The sequence below is a fragment of the Topomyia yanbarensis genome, chromosome 1 (assembly GCF_030247195.1).
Source record: "Topomyia yanbarensis strain Yona2022 chromosome 1, ASM3024719v1, whole genome shotgun sequence".
NCBI lineage: Eukaryota > Metazoa > Arthropoda > Insecta > Diptera > Culicidae > Topomyia > Topomyia yanbarensis.
The window spans coordinates 204934953-204961315 of record NC_080670.1 but is presented as its reverse complement, the minus strand read 5'-3'; the positions used below and the strand labels follow the sequence as shown (position 1 = coordinate 204961315).

The window sequence follows — 26363 nt, the reverse complement described above, 5'->3', positions numbered from 1 at the left end:
TCCAGGTTCGACCGATGACAGCGTACTTGTACCCTAAGAAGAGTAGTAGGTGCTGCGTTCGTGGCACAGAAGTAAACAATGATTGGCGCATTTAATTGGTGGGAAATCGTTTCAACAATTGATATGGCAATGCTGATTTTTTTCTTTAAGCTGAAAACCGGTCTCCGGTTGGGGTTTTATCTGCGTTGATCGGAGGATTTCCGGTGTCGTTCGTGGTTGTGATATAAATCGAAAACCAGTGCAGTTCAGTGATGTACATTTCTCAAACAAGGACGCAATGCCATTGAAAATATGAACTTATCTTCGGTCTATGTTTTTGAGTGTTAACTTGAATATCTTGCTCGAATGGGGCTTTTTCCATGCATTCTTCAGATTAGTTATAATGGTATCAATGCTGAAAATAATCGGCGGATTTTTAGTGAAAAAGTTTCCTATCTTTTCAGTTCAAAAGTTAAAATTAGTGTACCCATTATTGTCGAAAGTAGTGTTTCGTTAAATGTTAGACAAAGGTGGTATTTCAATTAGTGAACCACGACTGTACTGCTTGACCGCAGCGAATGATCAACGAAAAGGTTGAAGAATCCAACGTTGTCTAAGTTCAAGGATTAAAACATACATCTCTGATGTTTATTAAATTTATCTTCATTCTCGCATAATTCGAGTTGTGAGTTGTTCTCAGCAGAGTAATGGAAAACCCTTGTACCTGGTTGATTTTAAACATGACAATAACAGCGCAAAATAAATATGGAAACAGGAAAACCCCTAACCCGGAAGTCTAGAGTCACCACTTGAATCATCCCTGCCCGGAATTCATTTAGTTAAAGCCATCAACATCCACATCATAACAATTCGTTAATTCCAAGGTCAACCCCATTTGCTCCACCCGTTTCCCAGAAAATTTGTATAAGGGCATTTACGTTGCAATTTATGACCCCTTAAACTCTATTTTTCTTTTTGTCGCCTTACGAACACCAAAAACACAAATAAACCCCAACGGCTAATGTTCGAAACGAAACAATGCCACCGCAATCACCACCAACCACCCTCTTAACAACGAGGGCGACACCGAATGTATGCAGATTAATTTCTTCATTCTTTATGGGGGTCGGTCGCAAACAGTTCTCGGCGTCCAAAAACGGGCGGCCAACTTCTAGACGCGCACCGCGCAAAAGCAGAACAATAGAATCAGTGCAAAACCAGCCGCGTTCTCACGGTAGTTAAATTTTGTTATTATATTTTTGTTTTTGTTTTTTTCTGAATTTAACATTTTATAGGAGACAAAATGACCCGGCGGCCGCGGGTGGAACAATTGAAGGTGGTCGGTCGGTCGGTTCGTCGGAAGGGAGGAGCAATAACATTCATGCCAAGTGGCAAAGCCATTCTTGGCGTGCCATGCCAAAATGTTGTGCTATTATTCATTCTTAGTGGACACAGTTTTAGATGCCGATAACGAACGCTTTGTTCGGAGGTATTGTGCGGGGAATTTGAGTATAATAAATAAAATGTATGAGCAGCCTACTGCGAGGGTCATGCTTTTAACATGTTCAAAAATATATGTCTTCTATGGCGCTGGGAAATATTCGTACACCAATAAATAAATCCTGCGTGATCGAAGTAGGCGTCGCTTGAATATAGGCGTCAAATTTATGCATGTGTGATTTGTCTGAGAAAAAGAATTTAATTTGTGTTCTACATTCTCATCACCAGCTGTGCTTTTCGCTAACATTCTGATTGTCTGGAAGTTTGGAAGGAACCAGAAACACTTGAAATTCTATTTAACGTTGGAATCATCTCGACATGGGATTGCAACGGAGTTTAAACTTGCTTGTCCATTTCACAATTTAAAAAATTATTAGTTCCTGGTACAATTTCCAACTTCTGATCGCCAACAAACGCACACCGTTATCCATATTTTCGCACGCATTAATTGGAATGAGATGAATAAAACTGCCAGTCCGCCTGAGACACCGCTGCAAAGAAACGCAGTAGTAATTGATAATATTAGCTACAGGTATCGTTCCTCTGTTAGTTAAGTGGAAATATGCATATCACATCACATCGATGAGAGAGAGCAGTGGATACAAGGTTAAGTTCCCCTTAGGAGTGGTACTGAACAGCTTGGGACAGCTATGCGGGGAGTTGAATGTGCGGGAAAAATACGCATTGTTTGGTCTGAGTGGGAAAAACTTTTTCTGGTACTTTCGCCGTATCTACTAATAGACGATTGGCTTCAAACATGGAAGATAAACAGAACAGAAGCATTGAATCGAAATTTAGTTATGATGACGACAGTTCTAACGTTATGTCAGGAGGGGCCTTCTTTGGGTGAAAGTGGACGTTGGTGCAAAGAAAACATTGATAGTGATTGTCTGCGTATTGTAGCTGTTTCGCCTCAGTTATTCCTGATTTCTGCAGGGAAATCGAGGCCTTGGTAGCAGTTGCGATTCAACTTCGCCCGCAGAAAGCGAGGATGAGTATTATGAGTACTGTATAGTTGTGAGGTAGGGTTGGTCTTCTTCTCTCAGGATCCCTTCAAGATGACGTATAAGAATACGAACAGGAATAGGTAAAAGAATAAGAATGGAAATTAAAAAGGCGGTTGATTTTAGAAGTTGCGAGATTTGTTCCTCTGTTTGTGAAATGGAAATATGAACAATGAATATCTTATCACATGGTTGATGAAACAGTGGATATAGCACAAAGTTCTTCTCCCCAGATGGCGCTATAAGTATAAACAACTGAACAGTTAGGAACAACTGTTTGGGGAGTTCAATGTGCAGGAAAAATGCGCATTGATTGGTCTCAGTGAAACACTATTTTTTCACCGTAACTTTTAAAGAATAGTAAGGTTTTCACAGTGAAAAAACCCGCCTTTTAAAACTGACTGACAATGAATTTCCGGAAACACCTCAAAAAACACGTTGTGCATCATAACTCGAAATTTATTAGATTAATCGTTTAAAAATTTTGTAGTTTTTTCGCTTAGTTCCCAAGGTAACTACGACTATTTTTACGAAAATCGGATTTTTGATTTCGAAGTGCTACAAAAATCCGAAAAAGCATCTCCCAATGAGATTCTCCCATCTTTACCTTGGGTATAATGTCGACAAATACTCTGGGAAATTTCAAACCGATTGAATAAAACAAAAATGTTTCTTTTACTGACCTAACCTAAACCACGATTATTTCACGTCAGGCCCAGTAGAAAAAAAGAAGACCAGAAACAAACGAATGCGCATTTTTAGTTGTGATGATAAAAATGCAAAAACGATAAGAAAAATAAAAATAAAAAAACGAGCAAAATCGAGATCAATAACATGAACAAAAGCAAAAGCAAAAAAATCAATGGAAAAAAGGAAAACAATAGAAAGACCGGAAAAAACAAAAAAAAAATGAAAAAAATAAAAAAGAAAATAAAGGAAATATAAAAAAAGTGAAAAGGGAAACACAGAGTAAAGATAAACAGGAAAAAGGAAAACCGAAAAAAGAGAGGAAAATGGAAAAAGGAAAGAATAAGGAAAAAAGGGGAGTAAAGGAAAAAAAGTAAAAGAAAGAAAAGAAAAATTAAACAAACGAAAAATAGAAACAATAAAAAATAAAGAACGAAGAGAAAAAAAGAAAGAAAAAAAACCAAAAAGGTAAAAAAGAAGAGGCAATAAAGAAAGAAAATACTAAGGGAAAAAACAAAACGGAAAGTAAGATAGAAATTGAACAGAAGAAAGGGAAAAATGGAATAATGAACAAAGGGAAAAAGACACGAGAAGTCAAAAGGGAAAAAATTAGAAAAGAGGTGATAATCAATAAAAAGAAGGAAGTAAATGAGGGAAAAAGGAAAAGAAGACAAAAAGAAAAAAGAAGGGAAGGGAACTAAGTGAAAAGAAGAAGAGGACAAAAAAAATGCAGGAAAAAAGAAAAAAACTGCAAAAAGAAATTTACGATAGAAGAGGAAAAAGGAAAAAAATCGGACACAGGAAAAAGGAATGAACGAAGTAAAGGAAAAAGGTAAAACGTAAAGAATGGAAAAAGGGGAAAACCATAAAATAAACAAGAAAAAAAGGAAGAAAAAACTAGAAAAATAAAAAATATAGAAAAGAAAAAGGAAAAAAGAAAGCAACTGAAAATAAAAAAAAAAGAAAACAGGAAAAATTTCAAAAAAGGAAAAATAAAACGAAAAAGAAAACAAAGAAGAGAAACAGAAATATGAGGTAATAGAAAACGAGAAAACGAAAGAAAAAAGGAAAAGAGAGGAAGAGGATTAAAAGAAAAACGGAGACAAGGAAAAAGGTAAAACTGAAAAAAGAAATATAGAAAAAATAAATAACAAATAAAAAAACAGAAGAAAGAAAAAAACGAAAGAGATTACCAAACAGAAGTATAAAGGAAGAAAGGAAAAATGAAAACGGCATCCAAAATTCAAAGATAAAAAGAGAAAGGAAAAAGATGAAAAGAAGGGCAAAAAAATGAGAGTAAATTGAAAAAAAATAAAGGGAAAAAAGGAAGCGAAAAAAGGGAAAAGGATTAGGGGAAACAAAAGAAAAAATAGAAAGAGGGGGTAGAGATAGCGTAGTTGGTAAATCGATTCCCGAACCCGCACATAGGGTTAGAAATTTTTCATAAAAGATTTTTCTAACCCGAAGAGGCGAATGACCTTAAGGTTAAAACCTATATAATCGAAATAAAAAAAGGAGAAAACCACTAAAAAGAAAAAAATAAAGAAAAAAGGAAAAAGAAAAGCGGAAAAAAGAAACATACAAAAATAAATAAGATGGAATCCAAAACAGAAGAAAATAGGAGAAATAAGCAAAAAAAGAAAACCAAAGAACAACATTCAAAAAGGAAAGAAGGAAAAGGGTAATGAAGAAAAAAAGAAAAAGAAAACAGTAAAAAACGAGACAAAGAAAAAAGGAAATAAAAGGAAAAAGAAGAAGAGATAGAAAGCGAAAGGGCAAAAAATGAAAACGAAGGCCAGCACCGAAAAAGAAAAAAAATGGGTAAAGAGGAAAAGAGTAATAAATATAAACAGAAAGAGGGGAAAAATAAAAAATGGTAGCACAAAAGGGGAAATCGAAAAAAGAAGGGAGGAAAAAGGGAAACAAAGAAAAGAAGAACAAAGTAAAAATAAAAAAAGGATAAAGGAGAAGACTATGAAGAAGAAAGAGAAAAAAAAGCAAGGAAGCAAATAGGCGAATCACATCTAAGGTTAAAGCCTTAATAAACAACAACAATAAAGGAAGGAAAAGAGGAAAAATGGAAGCGGGTAAAAAAGAATAAATCGAATAAAGGAAAAAGGTTAAAAAACGAAAATAATGAAAAAAATGAAAAAAACCAAATAGGAAAAAAAGAAAGCGAAAAAAAAGGAAAAATGGAAGAAAATAGGAACAAAAAAGCATAAAAGAAAAACGGAAACAACAGAAAAGAATATCAAAAGCAGGAAACAAGAAAAAAATAAACTAAAGAGAAAATGAAAAAGGAACAAACGAAAAGCAGATGAAAAGCAAAAATCGAAATAAAGGAAAACGAAAATACCAGAAGAAAAAATGAGAGGAAAAAAAGAAACCGAAATAAAAAACAACGAAAAAAGGAAAAAATTAAAAAGCACAAAAAGGAAAAAAGAAAAAAAAGGTAAAGACAAAAAAGGGAAAAACGAAAAAAAAGGAAAGAGAATAAAAAGAAGAAAGAAAGAAAACAATGAAGAATGAAAGGAACAAGGAAAAAAGGAACAAAAGATAGGTGGGAAAAGAAAAAAAAACAAAGAAAGAAAAAGAAAATGTGAAACTGCAAAAAAGATAAAAGAAAAAATGGAAAAAAGGAAAGAGATTTGGAAAAAAGAAAAAAAAGGAAGAATGGAGAGAAGGAATAAGGAAAAAGAAGAAAAATGAAAGAAACGTTAAAATTAAAATGAAAAACAGCAAAACATATAAAAAATTAAAAAGGAAAAAGAGAATCGGAAATAAAGTAAAAAGGAAAGAAGCAAAAAAGTGAGAAAATCGAAAAGAAAAACGGGAAAAAGAAAAAAGACAAAAAAAATAAAAATAAAAAAAGGATGTAATAAACTGATGAAAACAGGAATAAAGGAAAATTGGACGAAAGATAAAATGGAAAAAAGGATAAAAGGAAAAAAAATATAGAAACTGGACATAGAACTAAACCGCTATAACCCTGGCTCATTAGCCAGGGCAGGGCTAAATACTTCTGTCCTATCCCAGGAACCTAGCACCAAAGGAGTGACATTAACCCTCTTAGCAAAGTCACTCCCAACGATTTATCAAACCCCCATCAAATTGAAACGGTTGTGTACGGTTATCCACGTTTCTTCCCTATTCAAGGTTCAAAATAATCCATTGATTAAATTATTCATTGAATGAATAATTTGATTGCCGTATAATTTTGAGTCATCTCTATTTTGTATTATGCTTGTGTCATATTCAATATGTGCCACAAACATTAATAATGACAAGAAAAATTGTGGACGAACGTCTGCAATTTTCCAGGATCCCCACATGTATTGGCTGTGTATGTGTAGACTAGACTAGACTAGAAACTGGACATAGAACTAAACCAATAACAACAATGCTGAAACTGTTTTGATTGTTGTGTAATTTGAAGTGGAGATGTGCTGGCTGTTGGTTTAGAGAGACTGGGAACTATCGGTGCTGGTTGAACGGTCTTTGTTGCTTTCTGAATTGTTTGTAGTTTGCATGGAAAGTGGGGTTCCAATGCAATTCTAGAACATCAGTAAAAACAGACAGTGAAATTATCGCGCTATCTTTTGATATTTCAAAACCGAATTCGTATTTTTGATAACAAATGTTTAAGAAATACATGAAATATTAAGATCTTAATATTTAACTAATGTTTTTTTTAAATTTGCCTGTCGAACATTATTTTCCACCGTCCGTTCCACTGAATCGTACCGTCGTACCTCAAAACCAACCACAAGATGATTAGTCCGTAAGATACATTCCCGTCATTTATCGAGGATTCGTCGCAGATCGTCCTTCTCAAAACTCGCTTTGGTATTCGTTAGCAAAGGATTCAACCAAAGGGCGCAGTCTGCTAAACAGAACACGGAAGAGTACCTGATAGGTGATATCATGGATCGTTATGCTTTGATAGTTATTACACCTGAGTCTATAAGCCTTCTTGTAGATCTTGGCATATGAGGCCTATCAATCAGTTAGAAGGTATAATATTTCAAACAGTTGACGTTGAATGACGTTTGGATCGAAATTTATGAATTTAGATTCAAAAATTCCGTTCCAAACGTAAATCAACATCACCTGATTGGAACATAAGACCTTCGGACTACTCGGTGATATGTACGGTTTCCTAATATTTGTAGTTGTTCATCTAAAAATGTCCTCCTTTTAAACATGATCTGTTCTTTCTGTTCCTTGAATATATGTCTAAAAGGAAATTGTACAATATTTTTCTTATCTAACGTAGAGTTCGATAAGGGCTGAATCTGAAGTAACTAAATGATTTTTATCGTTAACAAGAAGATGGCTTTCATTTCAAATTACCTTTATAAGCTTGGAAATAATTTTTGAATGGGCTACAAATAGATTGATTTCAGATCGCCGGCAAGTAAAATGAACCAACAACAGTGACAACAAATTACAACGAATAGGTATAAACCCAACAGAAAAGTGCTTTGAATTCGCACAACTCACAGCACCTGTCATTTTCCCCCCGCTTGCATGGCCCACGGATCCAAGCTCGAGTAGCAACCACCAACCACCAGCAGACATATTTTCGACCGAAGAAAAACTCTGTCATATCTAAGTAGATCCAACTAAAACAAAAAAAAACACAATCTAACCCCTAGTATGTATCTTAAAGAAAACCACCCGCAAGCAATTCAATCTCCGTTTGCTGGATGCGTCATCGTCGTCGTCTTTGTGGGGGTGGTGGTAGCTAGCACCCCTAAATGCTATATAGCGACCTACCGCCCACGCCAGCAGACTCATTTTATCTTAAGACCCCGCGGCTGAAGTAGGCGTTTTGGCAACTACGACGACGAGAGAATTTTTTTTTTGTTCTGCACTAGTGCACCGGCTCCGAATCTCGTTCAGTGTACGCGTACGCGTGCGTGTTTTTCTTGCGTGTGTGCTAGCTTGGACGCGCGCGCGCTCGCGTTACTTTTCACGCATTAGTGAGTGATAAACGATTTACGACGAATTCCAGCATCAGAAAAAGAAGACGGCACGATGGGATCTGTATCTCATCAGAAGGTGAGACCCTAATTGGGTTGTAATGAATTGGATGTGGTTAGAGAGAGTCGAATAAAAAATTAAAGACAGTGTCCTATCAAAGTGAGCTTTGAACTAATTTGTGGAAGGTTGAGTCAAATTGGTTGAAAAAAAATTGAACAGCCTGCTGCGTTTCCTAATTTAGGGCTATATAAACAGACAGAGTGGAATTGCCGAACCTCATCGACGTGGCTCGTGTCAAATTAATGTTGTTTGGACTTTGTTTCAACGAGAGATGCTTAACCAGAAACAACAGAATTAGACCGACTTAGCAGCAACAACGGATAAGAATGTGATTAGTGAAGAAACACAATTGCAGAAGATAGAAAACAACAAACCTTTGCGCTTCTGACGGAGATGCCCCCGGTTATTGCTAAATTGGTGGTTGGTGGTTAACTTATCACAGAGCCGGCGGAGGTTCATGTGAACTGAACTACATTCGAGAAGCGGCGGCGGCGGCGGCAGCACACAGTGATTTTATTTTTCATGTTGTTTAGCCATGCTTCTAATCTAAATGCTTTTTATTATGATATGGTGGATGGAGTGGAGCTTTTTAGTCGGATGAAGTATGGAGGCCTTCTGCGGAAGGTCTTTGGGCGGACGGGCGTCTGTGTGTAAGCGTGGAGAAAAACGTTTACGACATATTTGTTTTGGAAATATGCGCTTTTGTTCGGCTGGCTGGCTGCTAACTAGTGCTGATTGTGGAGGAAAAACTGTTTTGGACGGTGGCTGGACGAGGTGAAGGGTGCTTTGGTCGCGTGAAAAGACTCATCTTTTATGGGCTAATTGGTGCTGATAGTGAAGCGATAGATGGTGCTGGTGGGCTGTGCGAGTGATGAGCAGAGCGATGTGGAAGCGAACACTTTCGGTGGTTGGATTGCTTTTTATGACTTTTAATTTTGAAGGGTGTGTTGAAATGGACTGTCGAAATTGAACTGTTGCTGGCTATGTGGAGCAGAAAAGTGATGTGTTATTTTAGGGATGTTGAAATTGAGAGTACTGTGGAAAAAGTGTTCAAATTCTATTCTGTTTCTATTCTCAAACTGTTTAACGAAACATAATGATTGAGAAAAGCAGTTGATTTGTTAAGTTTATACAGTAATTTAATATATTTTCATTTTTTTACGAAATTGCGTTGTTGAATAAAATTAAAACAATATTATCAAAAATAATGGAAAAAAGACAAATATCGTTGTCGTTTCGCTTATTTAGCTTATTTGAATACAAAATAAGTAAAATGACATTTTTTCGCCTAACTATATTTGTTTAATTAAAAAAAACAACTTTAAAAGAAATGATAAGCTATTGAATTAAGACCGTATAATGAACTAAAAAACAATTCAAATCAATCAACTATCACTTTGAACACATATCACAATTTGAGGTCAAATTTAAAATAACTAAGTTATATTTACCTTGAGCTACATATTGTCCTTGCGATCCATAAGTTTTGCTACGTCTATGATTTCTTTTTAACTATACTTGATGTTACACATTGATCCATGCCTCGTCGAGTCTGGTCTTTCTACTAAAAACTTAATCCTTTCTCGAGTCATGCTGAGTCAGTAAATACTCGGTGTGATTTTATCACTATTCTCTTTTTAGGTTCTATTTCTATTATTTTTGAAAACTCTCTACACGAGTTTGCCACGAATTTACACTTTTGTACATTGAAAACAATGAGATTACTGATTTCTTCAAAACTGGGTCGCTTTAGAATATTTTTCCACGAAATTGACCAATAAACCACCTAAATTACGGATATGTTTTAGAAATTCATTTTTATAACACGATGAATACGTAAACAGAGGACCTTATAGCCTTTCCTGTAGTGGAGCGCTGAAAAAATAGAGATAAAGAAGATTAGTAAAAGTCAAATGATTGGAAATATGAAATCAAAATCAGAATGTTGTGAGCCTTTTTTGCATCTGGTCTAAATTCTAGCCTGAATTTTTTTACTGAGCGTTACATTGATAAAGTTGGCAATAATTAGACGATAAATTCAAATTGTTGCTTAATTTGAGAACGCCTAATTCATTAGCAATTGGCAGGTCCCGAGCGATGTCTTGGGAAGTAATCACCGAAGCTCTACATCGCAGCAATGCCTCTTTTCAGAAAATCGTGTTTTAACTTTTGAGAGTGATCCTACTGGAGGAGCTGTAGAACTGGGTTCTCGGAAGGGATCCCCATCAGAATCATTCACTACGATTGCAGACAAGAAGGGAAATGTTACCCGATAAAATACTGCTTAAGGACAATTGCAGCGGATCTTGATTCTGATTGTGATATTGAGCGTACGGTTCAGATGTGCGGGTGTAGGGACTTTACGACTGCGTGGGAAAAGGCATTGATTTGTGGGCTCTTGAGACAGCGTTAATCAGATTGTAAGTGTTACAGCGTTCACTAAATGTTCATCTTTGTGTATCACCGCGAAGGGCATGGGCGTCTGTAAGTCAACGTGTTCGATTGCTTGGGCGTTTGTATGTCCCGTGTGCTAGCGTCTATGTAACTTCTTCCATTTTTACAATTTCTTAGTTCTCTCGTTTTTCCTTAGTCTCCTCGGTTCCTTCACTATTTTATCTTTGTTTCCTTATTTTTTCTTAGAAACTAGTTTACACTACAGAGGGCGCCAACAGTATAATCAAGTATTTTGGATTTTTGAGGTATACTTTAAATTAGGTAAAATTAACTTAAATTAAAGTTTTTTAGCACAAGAAGTAATCGTGTAGGTCCCTGCGAGACGTGAAATACCAACGACTGAGAAGGCTCTACTCTTCGAAAAGGATAATCAGCCACCTGTTATCCTTTCCATAATCCTCCCGGTGCATGACAGGAGATTCATAGGTCGGAACTGATTAGCAGTTCTAGCTCCGTTGCATCTAACAGGAATCGATATCATGAGGGCAGTGCACAAGATATCTGGGGAGAACTCGCTGTCCTGTTAAAACGCTCAACGCAGAACTCTCTTGCTCTCCACTGAAGACGCCGTTCTCATTGGTAACCTATTTTCTTCGCTTAGAACTTAGTGCTGCTGAAAATTCTAAGCCGGAGAAGAGCTTGTAATAGCACTGAATTGAGTCCCGCAGGAAAGTTTTCAGTGAAGTTTAAAGAACCCCTTTTGTGATTTGAGAGCACATGGCGGAAGGGATGCGTTTTTTCGACGACAAAGCTTCGACGATCGTGGCACTGGTAACTGAGAAGGCGAACCAAATCGGCCGTTTCTTGCCGTCCAACGAATTGACTCCTTCTTCAAAGTTCCAATGTTGAAGAGCCTGGACTGATTCCGTCTAGTAGTTTGGCTCAGTTTATTATCTTGCTTCCTCAATTGTCCTCCTCATCTGGCACTATGTACAGAAGCTCCTTAAAGGAAATATGTGGATTTGTCAGATGCACCACAATGCTCAAGTTACAATAGCAAAATCAGCAAAAAATTATTATCCTCATATTCAGAGATAAATGCTAATCAAACAAGGTCATAGCCGAAGAAAAAAAAAGATGTGTGAAGTGATTTCGTAACCTAATTCGGTTGGAGCATAACGTTTGATTTTGAGCACCAGTCAGCAATAAACACGCGCACTGTTTTCGCATACTCAAATTGTGGTCTAATGTGTGGATAGAATGCTTGCTATTTCATGGAATTCATATTTTCGATCACTGGTTGGGAGCAATTCGATTTTAGCAATATTGCTCGATGCTTGTGGTAGTACAACCAAATTCGAATTTTTACTTATTACATGTCATCTTAGCTATAGCACTGTCGCTCCTAGCACTTACGAATTATTGCTATGTATTTGTTTTATTAGTCGTACGCATTTAAGCTGGTGAAGTGCTGGCTGTTGGTTTGGAAGTTCTAGGCGTAGTTCTCGCTAAATGTGCACTTGTTAGGCAGCTGACAAAAAAATCAGTCACTTCAAAGCCCGTTCAATACAGTGAACCAAATAATGTGATTATTATTGAAAAAAAAGTGTCAGAAACCAAAGGCGCTGGATTGAGTTTTTGTAGCATAGATGTTGGGATATTACTCTTCTTAGCCCATTTTTGTACAGAATCCCTTTTCTATATTTTTCAATTATTCGGCATTGAGTAAAGTTACGACTACTTTGTTTGGCTCGTATTTTTTGGACCATGTCTCCCGCGCAAAGGCAAACGGAAATCGGTTATTTTGAAGCTCAACTTCTGGATACAGGACAGCAACCGACCGATGCGAATTGTGGTCGGAGGTTTCTTTTCCTAGTTTTTGGATGGCAATGGCACTCACCTATCTGCAATTATGAGACAATGTAACTATCAAGAAGCTTGTTAAAAGAATTCAATAAGCGCAGAGACTTCTTCAACACGATGAATTTGATTCGGTCTGAGCCCGGATCGTTTTGTTACATTATAAGAGAACGAGTGAGAACTCCATCATCAAATGCAGCGATTCGTTCGTTGTATCTGTTTCGGTTCGACATACCTCCATCGATGTTTCCCTCCTTACCCCTTCAACGAACAAGCTCCAGTAACCTTGTTTCTTGACTCTCCAGTATCGTTTGACTTCGCATACTGTCGCTAACGCTAGCTGGTAGCCCGTCACCACGCAAGGTCCTACATGCGGTGGCCTTCTCCGCGTACACGTCTCAGCGCTGTTTGGATGTTCTCATCCTGCACCCGTTTCGTCTGAGCTTGAATCGGTATTGGTATCAGCGGTATCGAGAATTAAGTCGGACAAAAACTTGTACTCTTTCTGCGGAGGAAGTACATGTCTGTGTCGAGCACAGTCGATGGTCTTGAACAGTGAGAAATTGCTCCCCCCCCCCCCATTGTAAGGTGGTCGCTACGGTGGAGTTCAGAGATTACCTTCCACTTGGAATCTAGCGGTAGCGAAGTCGTAGCAAAGAGATAAATCTAAAGCGTTAGGAAGTGCTGGTGAGAAAGGCTCCGTGCCTATTCACCCGTGATCAAAATTGTTAGATGAAATTATGGCAAAAGTCACAGATTGTAGTAGATAGGTTATTATCAAAAAGGTAACCCCATACCGCACCAAGGGGAGTACAAGGGGATGTAGCTCGGTAGAGTGGAACCAAAAGGCCATAATTCAGAGTGCCTGAATTCCAAACCGAAATATGACGTAGGTGATGCATTTAAACAATGTGACAAAATACGCGCATCTGTTGTAGATGTGATAGTGATATTGAAGAGTATCGCAAAAAGACCTTTCTGAAATTAAAACAACCCCGTACTCCAGGAGATCCTCTTACGTCAAACTATCATCAGAGACAACGCTATTGATCTCGATTTCCCGAGCGGGGACATAGACACGATGGTTCTTTGCGAAGAGCACACAGAAAGCGATATCGTTTGCTTGCCTAGAACTTGCCAACACGATCCTCAGCTTGTCCAAGCAAAACTGTGATATTTCGGTCGTTCTTTCAGGTCTCAGTGGTGCGAAATCTCATAATTAAAATGTCTATTTTCGTGTGAATTTACCACCAGCTACATACAATTTCAAAACCTCTCTCATTCATTAATTTCCAAGCTGACAGACGTTTCACGTCAAATCAAATGCTTTCAGTTAATTGGGGATGTGATCCCATTCTTCAGTTAAAGCGACGAGTCAAATGCAGAAGCTGACATAGTTTTCTGGTCGGTCAAGACGATCATGAAACGCCTTTTGGTCACTCAAAAGTTAAAAAAAGACGAACACTGTAACAACAGAAAGTGAAAGCAGTTTCGGAATCTGACAGTGGAGAAAGTTCTGAAGAAGAATCGTCGCTAGTGGAGAACGAAAGATCGAAAAGACCGAGCAGGATGAAGTTCTGGAGAATAAGAAAACATCGATGAGGAGGAAGAAAACAGCTCTGAAGCGGAAGGAAGTGACGAATCTGAGAAATATAGTTCCTTTGACGAGTCTGAGGAATATAGTTTCCTATAGTTTGAACCGAAGATATTCTCGACGTATTAGCGGGGAGATGCAGAGACGTCACCAACAGAAATTCACGAAGATATCCAACTTGTCCAAGAAGTTGCCGACTTTTTTTGGAAAGTTTGAGGATTTTTCCATGTCCATAGGTAGTTATGGGATCTGAACGAAAGCGTTGTCTATAAGGAGAGGCATTCAAAACGGTTTGTTACTTAAGGCGGGTCCGAAGATCATCGCGACTCTACGGATGCTCTTTGGACGTCTTTTGAGCCGACAATGTAGATGTCTGTGTGTTTTGCGTACTTTCCACCAACCACTTAATAGTCAATAGTAGTCTGTTCATGCAGTTAGAACGGCTAGTGTCCTGCTAGCGTGGCCTGGACTGTCCCAGCAAAACATATACGGCTCCACCTAACCTGACCGACCTAGCCCTGACACCTAAGATACGAATGGCAGCAATGGGTTATGGTACACTTTTGGGTGGATACAGGATAGAAACAGTGGAACAATTGGAGTTTCTGCCCACGAGACATAGGGTTACCAATAGAACCGAGACCTGGTGAACTCCATCGACCTTCTAAAATGAGTTCGATTAGCTTCCTCCCAGGCTAACTTGAAATCTCCGGTCTCTCAGGTATGACTTAAGGAAATGGTGGAATGCCGGAGAGTACTGTAAGCTTTGGCTAAATTGGGTAATTTCTTGGGTAACTACTACTCCGTAGCATCCCGGAGGGATACCTATGCCTAGACTTCTTGGGAATGCGAACTGGCGAGGGTCGCGAAGGTTTTATTTTTTGAGAAGAGGTCAATAACAGACTTCCAGTAGGACGGACGCGTGTAAGTGTTAAAGTCCCCGTAACCAAGAATCGCGTCTCAAGCCGACTGATAAGCTCTCTTAACTTGTTTTGAACATCGTTTAAAACTCTGGGGAATACATACCGAATGTCACTAAGTATGGTTGAGTACGTGATCTTCCCCGAGCAATGGCGAGTCCAACGGTCCCTGTCGTATAAAATGGCGCAGTTCCTTGGAGATCAAAGTATTTGGATCTATGCTAGCGATCATCGTCACGCTGTACTTCGGAAATCACACAGTAAACACGATCGCGCTCTCGAGTCGTTGAAGACACTTATGGATAATACGTTGATGAGTATTCCGGAAGCTCGACCACTTCATGTGATATGGATAGCCGGAGTTTCGCGAATCGAGAAGGCATTTCGACAAAAGCGATTTTTCGTTGAGAGGTTAAAAATTTGAAGCTTCCATGGAGTACGCTAAATGCATTTGGAGCTGATAAAGGAGTAAACTCATCTCCGTGATCTGTCAGTTGCTGAATTCCAGTAAGTAGTTGCCCGGATTCTGATTAGGCTATAAAATACACACTTGTATTTGACGATCGAATCACGAATAGGTCAGCGAGAGGAACCGATAGCGGATATGTCGAAGCTAGGATGGATCTTCTAGGGATCGACACCATGAATGAGGTACCTTGTCGAATCAAGAGCTTCATGACCTCCTAATTAGCTAGTATACGTTGGAGAGGTTAGATATATCCGTAGCCTTTCCTCCTGAATCAGAAGAAAGCACAAGAGTGAACGGGATATTGAAGAGTACAACTGTGAGAATAGACGATCGTTCCGAAATGATGATCACCGAGTATCTAGTGAAGGGATACACTCATAAAGCTACGTTGGTGGAATTGAATGCGTTTGACAGTAGTAAGGTCTTGTATATACCGTTGAATGTCGGATGCAGTCCGAAGAAGCAAAAGTATCGTCTGGTGTGGGACGCCTTAAAAGAAGTCGTTGATTTCGAAGCTTCTGAACGGTCTGTAGATCTGTAGATTCTGTGAGCGAGTCATCGGATTCGGTGTCGGTATAACAGAAATGTACCATCAAAGTAGGAGACTCAAGGTGGACAGACGCAGACTGAGATTCCTGTTGCCGAGTACTTCCGAGGGGTACAACTGATCTATATGATGGAGGTAGGAACCTTCGACACCACCAGCACGGCATGCTCCGCACAGTACTTGAAAAACCCTGAACGCGAAGAAATTTGCGAGGCAGGTTATGGAGATGACAGGAAAATCGTGAAAAATCACAACGTCGACGACTACTTCTTCAATGGCCGGTAGGACGAACGAAGGAAGGTCGCTACATTCTTTTCAAAGGCGAACTCGAACTGCGAAACTGAGAAGTTCCGAATCTTGAGCGTGTACTAGGTATCTTTGGGGGCCTGCCAACGACAAGTTGTCAAGCAAGTGCTGTTATCTATTTCCGCTTTCTACTGGAAATTGAGGAGCTGACTTAGACCAGCATATCTCTGGAAAAGTGCAGAGAAGTGGAACCAGGGGACTACAAGGCTCCCAGAGGTTCATTCGCATTCTTGGACTTCCGTAGCGTTCAACATCACATCTTCGTCGATGTTAGCAAGGAGGCACATACGGGGCTACTTCATATTCCTCGTCGGGAATTGGTAGGAGCTGTGTCCAAAGCCAGACTTGTAATTTCCGGCGTCGAAATGCTGTCAATTGAAGTGAGGCAGCAGTACTTTGGGGGCGATTCAAAGACAGTGCTGTCGTTGAAGACGACTAACAAGCTGGCATGGAAGCTAAGCTAGAGGCCCACCGAGGTGATCGGAAAGTTATCTGCTCGGTCAAGATTAACATGAAACGGATTTTGTTAACCCAGAAGTTTCTAGAAAAAAGAACTAACATTGTAACAACAGAAAGCGTAAGAAGCTTTGAAATCTGACAGTGAAGAAAGTTCTAACGAAGAATCGGAGAACGAGAGCTCGAAGAGAGAGAGAGAGAGCAGAAGGAAGTTCCGGAGAAAAGTAAAATAGCACCGAGGAGGAGGAGGAAGATAGCTCTAAAGCGGAAAGAAAAGGAAAACCGAAGATGTTCTTGACGTATAAGCCGGGAGATGCAGAGTTCACGAAGTCGTCATCACCAGCAACTTACGAAGATATTAAACTTTCCCAAGAGCTGCCTACTTTTTCGGGAAAGTTTGAGGATTCGTCCATATCCATAAGTAGTTATGAGAGGTCAACGAAAGCGTGCGGGTTTTCTAACCTCTTAGCGCATCTGTAAAAAACGTCCATAAGGAGAAACATTAAAAACGGTTAGAAACCGACTTTTGTTTCCTAAAGCAGGTCCAAAGATCATCATAACTCTACGGATGCTCTTGCGATGCCCAGAAGAACGTCTCAATTCGAAAAAGGTTCGAAATGTAACGCTACCCAAAAGCAGCGTCGTCTTCCGAGTTTTGGAACCGTCGATCGATCATCTCTCAAACTCAATACTGATACAAGAGTTGACTGAGAAAAAGCTGTCAGTACGACGTTGCGAAGTCTATACAACTTCCGGTCGAATATCTTGGATGACGCAAGCGAGATGGCTTCGTAGGACTGCTACACAATGGAGCTAGTGGACGTTCGTCCAGGAACCTAATCAATTCCCGTTCGGTAGTGAGATTGGTGAGGAGGTCGCTATTGTAGAAGATCATAGAAGTGATTGACTCACCACGCCAGCAGATGCCGGAGACTCGTAGATGTAGACTGGAAGCTCCGGTAAATCGTTCTACGTGAAGCTTCTTGATAGGTAGGGTTTGAGGAATCCTCCAGCTTCTACTGTCTTGGATGGGTAGCCTGCTTCTCCGGAGAGATCGCTGCATGGTGAAAGGAACTTTTCAGCAAAGCCGACGAAGGCTCAGCGTAGGGCTGCCAAGTCGCGTAGAACCTTCTTGTCGATAGAATTTGGATACAGCCCGTTGAACCTCGAGAAGACGATCTGCTGTGTCCTTGGCACTGACCGCTCAACGTTTAAATATAGCTAACTAAACGCCTAGAAGTTTAACAGTGTGGTTCTTCTAATCGGAGCTCGTGTCCTTTGAGTCCTTGCAGCGATTCGGTCTTGCTCTGGCGATTATTAGACGATGGGTCTGATAACGCTGTTGATGCATTCTTCCATTTGAATTACCTGTCATTTTTTACTTTGTGCTCGAATTTTTCACAATTGAAAACAAAGCTTCAGAATACAAAAATATTGCGTTGGTTCATAGTAAGACTACAAACACGAGTGAAGGTTCGGGCATGCTAGTGATACTTCTAACGGCTCCCATCTTAAGACTGCTGAGTTCTTGCAATAGCTCTTCGGAGCTCAAGCCCAACTTCGATACGATGAAGTTGGTATGGTAAAACATAAAATTATTCAACGATTTCCAAATAGTTTTTGACATTTAATACAAATACTTTCTGAAGTTCTCCTGGAAGAACACACCACTCTCACCATTTTTCTCTCTTCCAGATATCAACCCGGTTGATCATCTTCCTGATGCTGGCAGCATGCACCGACCTTACACGAAAACCGACCTCGGTCCAAGCAATAGCAGTTACAACAACGGAACAACAAGAATCTACCCAGACAACGATGACAGCCGCCGACTTGGTCGCCGAAACCGGAGAAGAACCGGCGTCGGAGATGGTTAGCGAAAAATCCGACCTAAACGAAGCGGAAACCAAAGACCCAAAAAAGTTGGAAATCATCAAACAAATTAGAAGGTACAACAACGACGGCTCGTACACGGTAGGGTACGAAGCCGAAGATGGAACGTTCAAAATCGAAAGTCGAGACGTGCTGGGTAACATCAAGGGTACCTACGGGTATATCGACGAAAACGGGGACATTCAGCGGGTTTCCTACAATGCTCATAACAGTACAGGGCTCAAGACTACGATGCCGGCTCCGGTTACGGAAGAGATCGTTCACATTCCTCCGAAGTTCAACCGGAGTCATATCGGAGCACCGACCACTCGCCGGCCAGCTTCGTATCATTCGAGCACTTCTGCTCCGCAGAAGACCAGCGTTATTCAGACCATTCCGCGGAAACGACCACACGTGACTTCTACAACGGAGCGATCGATGTCGCGAGTCACGGAAACGAGTGGCTCTTTCTCGGAACCAACGACCGCTTCCAGTCACAGTTCGACATCGATTCAATCATCGAAACCGCTGTTGATAATTCGACCCACTCCACTGCCGCTGATGGCGAAGACAATCGAACAGTTGGCGCGACCGGAGAAGCTAGAAAGTGAACACATTACGAAGATTTACTCAAAATCTTCCTCACTTCGACAGCGAGAACCCGAACGGAAACCTCTACGTGGAAACTTTCTCCGTCGGCAACTTCCGCAAGATTCGGAAGAACAGTACGAAGCTCAACAGCAGGTTGTTTACGGACAATCCGCCGGTGAAGAGATAGCCAACTTGTTCGCAGGGACTCCACCCGGACTGAGACCGATTTACACAACCACTCCAGCACCGCGTATCCCAGCCGCCGTCCTGGCAGCTCGTCAACGAGCGGCTCAAATCCAACAACTGCTAACCAGTGAACGTCCGGAAACGACTACTGAACGAGTGTACGTCAAACCGCAGAGAAAACAAGAACCGGCTCCCGTGATGTACGAACCGGCTACGGAACCATCGTCGGAGAATAGCTACGTAACGGACATGCCCAATTCGGTTGTCCAGATTCCGGCCAATTCTAATCGAGAAGTTACCGAAGCGGCTGAAGATGAACGTAGGGTTTATCGGCAAAGGCCGATTGAATTTAGACCTCGGGAAGGTTACCGATTTGCTCAGGATCGACCGGAAAGGTACCGAGTACCGTTGGGAATAGCTCCGCAGGGTCGAGCTTTTCCCGGATCTGAACAGCAGTTCTACCGGGACCCTGCGGGTCGGGGACCTCAACCGATACAGCCGGAGAACTACCCGGTCGATGAAGAGGATAATAATGTGGCGTACCGCCAACAGAGAAGACCTCAAGGTCCTCCACCCTATACGCAGACTCAGCAAGAACCACCAACTGCCAACAATATCCCCAATGCGCATAGTTATCCACAGCAATCGTACCCCGTTCCATATCCTTACAACCCTTACAGAAACCCTTACCAGTCTCCAGTAAGTCCGTACTATGACTTCCCAGAACGTCCACTGACAACCAGAGATTTCGAACGAATTCTGCAACTCTTAATATTCCGCCATCAGCAGATCCAACAGCAGCAAGCCTACCGTTTCGGAGGCTACACCAACCCTTACTACGGAGGACCTTCCCTTGCACCACCGTTCGTCCCCGGTGGATTCGGAGCAGCTGGCGGTTACCCTGCGCAAATCCCTCGACCTCCATTCTACAACGCACCACCCACGGGAGCCGGTTACTTCGACCCTCGCTATCAAAACCCCCTGTACAGTCCATCCACCGGTAGTCGTCAATATCCGGGGGTTACCCCGGGTACGGGTGGAATTCAACAACCATCAACCGACTATTCGGACAATCAAGGTTACACACCGCGACGGCGACCACAGTACTCGCCACGAATCGACCATGAATATCAGGGTTCGGGTGCCGGTAGTGCACAGCAGCAACAGCTCGCCCAACCGGAACTAATTCCGGCGGAGGTTCGGGAAGATCTACTCTACCGGATGCTACTACTAGCGATTCAGCCCGATCCGGCGTTTGGTGGTGGAGGTGGTGGAGTAGGAGGTGGACCTGGCGGTTTCGGCATCGGTGGTGGTGGTTTGATTCCGGCCGGATCGGTGCCGAGATCACAGACGACACCCGCCGTTCCCGGGTACAGCAAGAAACCGGTGCGGAGTGTGCAGATTCTGGGCGAGGAGTGACCGGGCGCGGTAAGACTGTAGAGTGGCTAGTACAGGCTAGTTTCGGTTTGTTTTCAAACGAACGTTGACATTGATAGTAGCTGTAGATAGTTGTGACCTGTTTTTGTTTTGAAGTTTTTTTTTGTTTTTGTTTAGAGTAGCTCGCTACTTTTAGATTTTAGGGCAGAATTTTGATTCCAAAGATTTTTAAGATGTGCATTTTTTGACGTTTCAACGCCATTGGATAATTGGTTTTTGAGCAGTGTTTTGTGAATATTGCGGTGGAAAATTGTTGGAGGAGGAACTGGGAAGGCATTGTGTACTTTCTAGGATGGTATGGTATGTAAGAAACAAGGAAGGAAGGCTGCTTCTAGTTTTCAAAATATTGAGTAAAATATTTGTAAATAGATTGTTTTGATTAAAACATGCCAATATATTGAAAAGGAAGGCTCTTTTGTGTTTTTGCGCCTAAAAATTTTCTCTTCGGTGCAAAACTAGCACGTTGAAATCTGATTTTCATACGAACACAGCGTTGTCTGAGCGAGGAGTATGTACTCTAAAAACCGCGCGATAATATGGCTTAAGTAATAACTATAGATCTGTTTGATCTCCTGTAATTTCTGTCACATCCTTCGTATTCGTTAAGTTTTCACTTTGCGCCAAAATCTAGGCCCATGCATAAATAAACTGTTCTTAAAAAAAACCCAGGTGATAGTAAAATGAATATCGACATAAAAAACTACGTCTGCTCATTTTATAATCATACATATTGAACTCGGTCGAACGATATCTGATCTTCTTTCGGATCAAAGATAATTTCCTACGTATTCTAAAGAATTCGGAAACACTGACGCAGTGATGTTCAGCCGCTGCAGATATTTCGAAAGTTGGCCCTGATGAGCTCAGAATGGTAATAGCTCGCCCAAAGCAATCAATACATTACTGGCGACAGGTGTTTCACGAAGGAGTACCACGTCTATATGCCCACTCACAATGTTGAGATTGACGGTGTTATCATCGAATCGAGTTTACCTTGCGGGGATCTACTGAAGTACGGGGTTAGCTGAATTGTACTTTGTGTTATTGCGGAAGTCATTCCGACTTTGAGGAGACTTTAATCCTCAAACTAGGGTAATAATCACGATTTTGCTACAGCTTTAAACAGATGATCTACCCTACTGTCCGTGAACGTTTTCTGTCCCATTTGGTAAGTGGAAAACAAAATTTATTTTCCATAGTAATTGGGATAGAGACTTTATGTCTTCAGTAAAGTTGTAGCTTGTTAGGGTCTTTTATAGATAGATGCCATCACAGTGACACGAAATAGAACATACCAAACGTAGTATCTGATAACAACTCGTTCGGCTCAACCCCATTGCAGAGACGTCGTAGGACAATTTTCTCCAATAAGTTCATTTGAAGAGCATTTCATTCGGACGATACGAGTTATGATCGGAGGCTGTTTTTCCGGTCTTGGAATGACGATAACTTGTACCTGTCTTCAGCCACGCGCTGGCTCGAAAAATCTGTTGAATAAAATTAGCAAGCCAGTCTGAACCCATAGCATAAGAGGAGTGCAATTAAAAATTCCATCATTGTCAAGGGTGAATCGCTAGATTCGTTACTTGTAGGAGCAGCACGAAAGATTTCTTGGCAAAATTAAATATCCAAATATTTGAAAATTATAAATTTTCATCAGTCATGTTTCAATTGCGCATTCTCCAAAGAATGCTCGTTGATGTTTCACTAGATAAGTTATCAACGAAACATCTCCAATAGCTATGATTTTTTTTCGAACGACATAATGTCAAATTTGATTTGTGAAATCAAAACTTTTACGCGTGGAGTGCACGTTTCAGAAATTCTTTAAAAGCGGTTTGCATTACTTCAAAGACAACCGAATTCCACCACCATTATCCAACTTGAAAGCATCTGAATCGCCATTGAACCGATTCAAGGGTCGCTCCAACGTACCACCAAACAGAACATGGTGAACATTAAATCTGCGTCTGGCAAGCGCTCTGCGGACGTGCCAAAACGATTCAGCTCTAGATCACGCTTAAGACTGTCAACGGGCCTATCTACAAAAACAAACGCAAAGATCCAACATTTATACGGTCGAATTTAGCAAACTAAAATGTGAACCACTTCTCTTAGGAATGTAGAACCCTGAATTTTTCATCTTAGAAAATACCGAATGAACTCGACTGCGATTAAACTATATCTACTCGAGCTTGTCATAATAAACAAGTGTACAAAAGAAGCTCTCAACGAAAATTTGTCTAAAAAGGGAAAATATCGTAGAGTCGTTAAATATAAATGAATCTCAAGACAATACGCGCGTATAGAATCAATCTTATATCAAATTATTTCGAGGGAGGCACGATTCGATAAATGCAATGCTCATAAGAAGAGAATCAGTGATTTTTCTGAAGTTGGAAGTCAACTCTGTTTAGTTTCATCACATCAGGAATGTTGTACTGCTCACAACAAAGAAGTTATACATTATTCTGAAAGGTACAATGTAACTGATACATGTGACAATTGTAACTCCCGTATTCCCGTAGATTTTCTAGTTTAATTTTTTTGAGTGGTTTGATAACGCTGATAAGAGCAAATTTTTTGCCAAAGAAAAAATTATCCGGGTAGGAGAGTTTTGTTCCAATTGGTCCTGGTTAATAGCACGAAGCTGCACAAATTAAACCACGGAGATGAATCCTGATAAGCACTTTCTCTCCCGTTGTTGACATACAGTCTCTGGACAACTGACAAGGTTGGTGGACTTGCTGAAATCGACTGAAATCGCAATGCTTTCTGTTCAAGATTTGCGGCTCGGTGCATGAAATTGGCAGGAACCAATCACAAACGAGCTTCTGTCAGATGATTTAAAATCGGTTTGAAAATGCAAGTGATGGCCTCTGCTTGCAGCACCTAACGACACAAACTGATTCATCTGAGATTCCTTATTTCAGTAGTGTACCCCAAGTGGTCTCAAGAAGACTCTGTTCACAGCCACAACGCGTTCTTCTATCTTGCAACTAACATCGTTATCACATGTCACTAGTTTTCCAAGATAAATGAATTCGTCGACACCCATTCGAACTGACTCGCTCTCTACCAGCAACCATGTACTTTGCCTTCTCAGGGTTTATAGTTAGTCTGACGCTCGCAATCTTCCTTTTAAAAAGCACAAATGCCTCTTCCACTACTCGGCAATTAACGCCAATAATGTCGATGTCACCCGCGAAACAAAGAAACCTCATAATGATAGGTCTGAGTAGCAAGTTAATAGGTAAATCGCCCTATTTTGATTCTGATCAATCCATCGAAAACAGATTTGTCGCTATTTTCAAACCCTGTCCGACAAAGTTCATTTCGTTTCATTGAACCATACACGACCTTAAAATTCTATGAACCTATTAATGAGTCCGTCAGGAATTTATTAATGGAACAAACCGGTTGCTTTGCGACATAGGAAATGCACCCACTACACTCGAACTTCCACCTTGATCTGAACAAACATGCTTGGTTCAAATCGTGCTAGTAGAATCGTCATTTTCGCCCGATTTCGTTAAATGAAAATTAAACTTTTCGACTCTGTTTAACTGAGTAGCAGTTTACTAACTCTATATGGTCTGGAACTTAGGTTCGCCATTTTGGATTCCAAAATGGCCGTAAACCTAAATGTTTGAAACAAGAACATGGTCCTCACTCCAAAAACTATCATTTTTAGAGGGTTTCAGATGATAGCTGGTCCAGAAAAAGTATGCGTTCATAAGGTATGGTTGCCATTTTGGATTTTTTAACCATAGTGAATATAAATTTTCAGCTTGTAGGCATTTTGCCGTTATTAAAAATACCCACTTTGCGTGGTTTTATATGATTATTCGTTATACAATACCTCATCTGAAGCTCAGAGTCGCCATTTTGAATTGCAAGGTAATAAAAAATTAGTCTCAAACATCTAGAAAACTTCTCTTTGCAAAAAGTACATTGGATTTAGAATGGGTGAATTGATATGGAAAGGCACTTTTATAAAAATTCGGCTGTCGCAAATTTCACTCAAAAATGCTCATTTTCCGTTAAATTAATCGTCATAAACAGTTCGCCATCTTAAATTTAAAAATAGTAGTAAGACTCAATTGTTGAGTTCTGAACATCTTCGCCGTACCAAAAATACCCATATTGCATGATAAAGTTGGATTTCTGTATCCCAAATTCATCTCATCAGTAACTAGCAATTGGTGCCGCAGTTAGCCACTAAATCCAAACAGTCACCCAACTTGTATGAACGTCTGAAGTAACCGGCTACTTCAAAGTGATGTCTCGGAGTGTACGCACAGAAGCTCTGGTTTGATCATGAGAGAGCGAAAACGAACTCTTTTTTTTCGAGAGTTGTCCTACGGGAGCTGTAGAGCTAGGCTCTCGGAAGGGCTCCGCGTCAGAATCACTCATGGCAATTGCAGACGAGACGGGAAATGTCACCCACTAAAACATTGCTGAAGGCCAATTGCTGCGGGCCTTGATGCTGAATGTGATATTCACTTAACGGTGCAGATATGTGCGGGCTTAGGGACTTCACGGTCGCGTGTATCATCGCGAAGGGTTTAAGTGTTTGTATGATAACGTGTTCAGTCGCGTGGGCGTTTGTATGTTGCGTGTGCGAGCGGATAAGTAACTTCGCGTGTATAATTTCGATTTGTTCATTTATCCATCCACATATTCGCGTGTTTTCTTGGATGATCACGTGCGGACCGTCAATCTATTGCTATATATTCGGTGTATGGGTCAGGTGTTAGAAGAAAATGAGTTCCTTCATATCACCAGAGTTCCCGGTAATGTCACTATGCGACCCAAGTGTTGTCTAGTGGATATGAGCTTTATTTTGTCATTGGTCCAACTGAAAGCATTGACCTAGGCTGCTACGGCCGAGAGTAGGGACTGCCGGACGTAACCGATTCATGATCGTGCAAAGAACACGGGCGTTTGTAGGTTTGGATCTGATATAGAACAGAATTTGTAACAAAAGCTATAATTTCGTAGTTTAACTTCTTGTCGCATACGTTCATGTCGTGATCGGTAAAGCTGACAGGGTGCTCCTCGATGAACCCGTCGTTTTTCGCATCTACTTCCTCGCAAAAGGCGCTGGCTGTTGATTTGCAGATACTGGATGCAGCTTTTGTCTATGTCATTGTTGTCTGTTACGGTAACCACCAATTTGACAACCGTTGGTGGACGGTGTTGGATTTTAATTCCGTAGTTGACAGATTCCTTATAGGTTTCTGTGGTTATCCGATCCCAGAACTGAGACAGAGGTATTTGTTTTTGATCTGTGCAAAGCGTTGATGGTACTTCGTATGTTAGACTGCAGGGCTAGGAAAGAAGGAAAAGGTTAGTTCAACCGAATTCTTATCACAAAAATACCATTGGGAAAACTTGGAAACTAGTTTCTTATCCTCGGCAACGGATTCCACTGATTAGTATTACATTTGACTGGATGATATTTTGGTGAATTTTTTTTGTAAAGATCCCCTTCAAAAATGATGCGAATTTT

General features: G+C 40.5%; 2 protein-coding genes across 2 annotated transcripts; both read left to right on the top strand.

Moving 5' to 3' along the window:
- Window positions 1-4952: 4952 nt before the first annotated feature.
- Window positions 4953-5879, top strand: LOC131676183 (uncharacterized). The gene is made up of 2 exons (XM_058955304.1): window positions 4953-5175; window positions 5710-5879. The coding sequence occupies exons 1-2, from the start codon at window positions 4953-4955 to the stop codon at window positions 5877-5879; spliced, it is 393 nt and encodes a 130-aa protein (XP_058811287.1).
- Window positions 5880-8141: 2262 nt separating this feature from the next.
- On the top strand, window positions 8142-20850 carry LOC131676478 (uncharacterized). Its single transcript, XM_058955543.1, has 2 exons — window positions 8142-8234; window positions 18458-20850. Exons 1-2 carry the CDS (start codon window positions 8211-8213, stop codon window positions 20828-20830), a joined length of 2397 nt encoding a protein of 798 aa, XP_058811526.1. The 5' UTR covers window positions 8142-8210; the 3' UTR covers window positions 20831-20850.
- Window positions 20851-26363: the final 5513 nt, after the last annotated feature.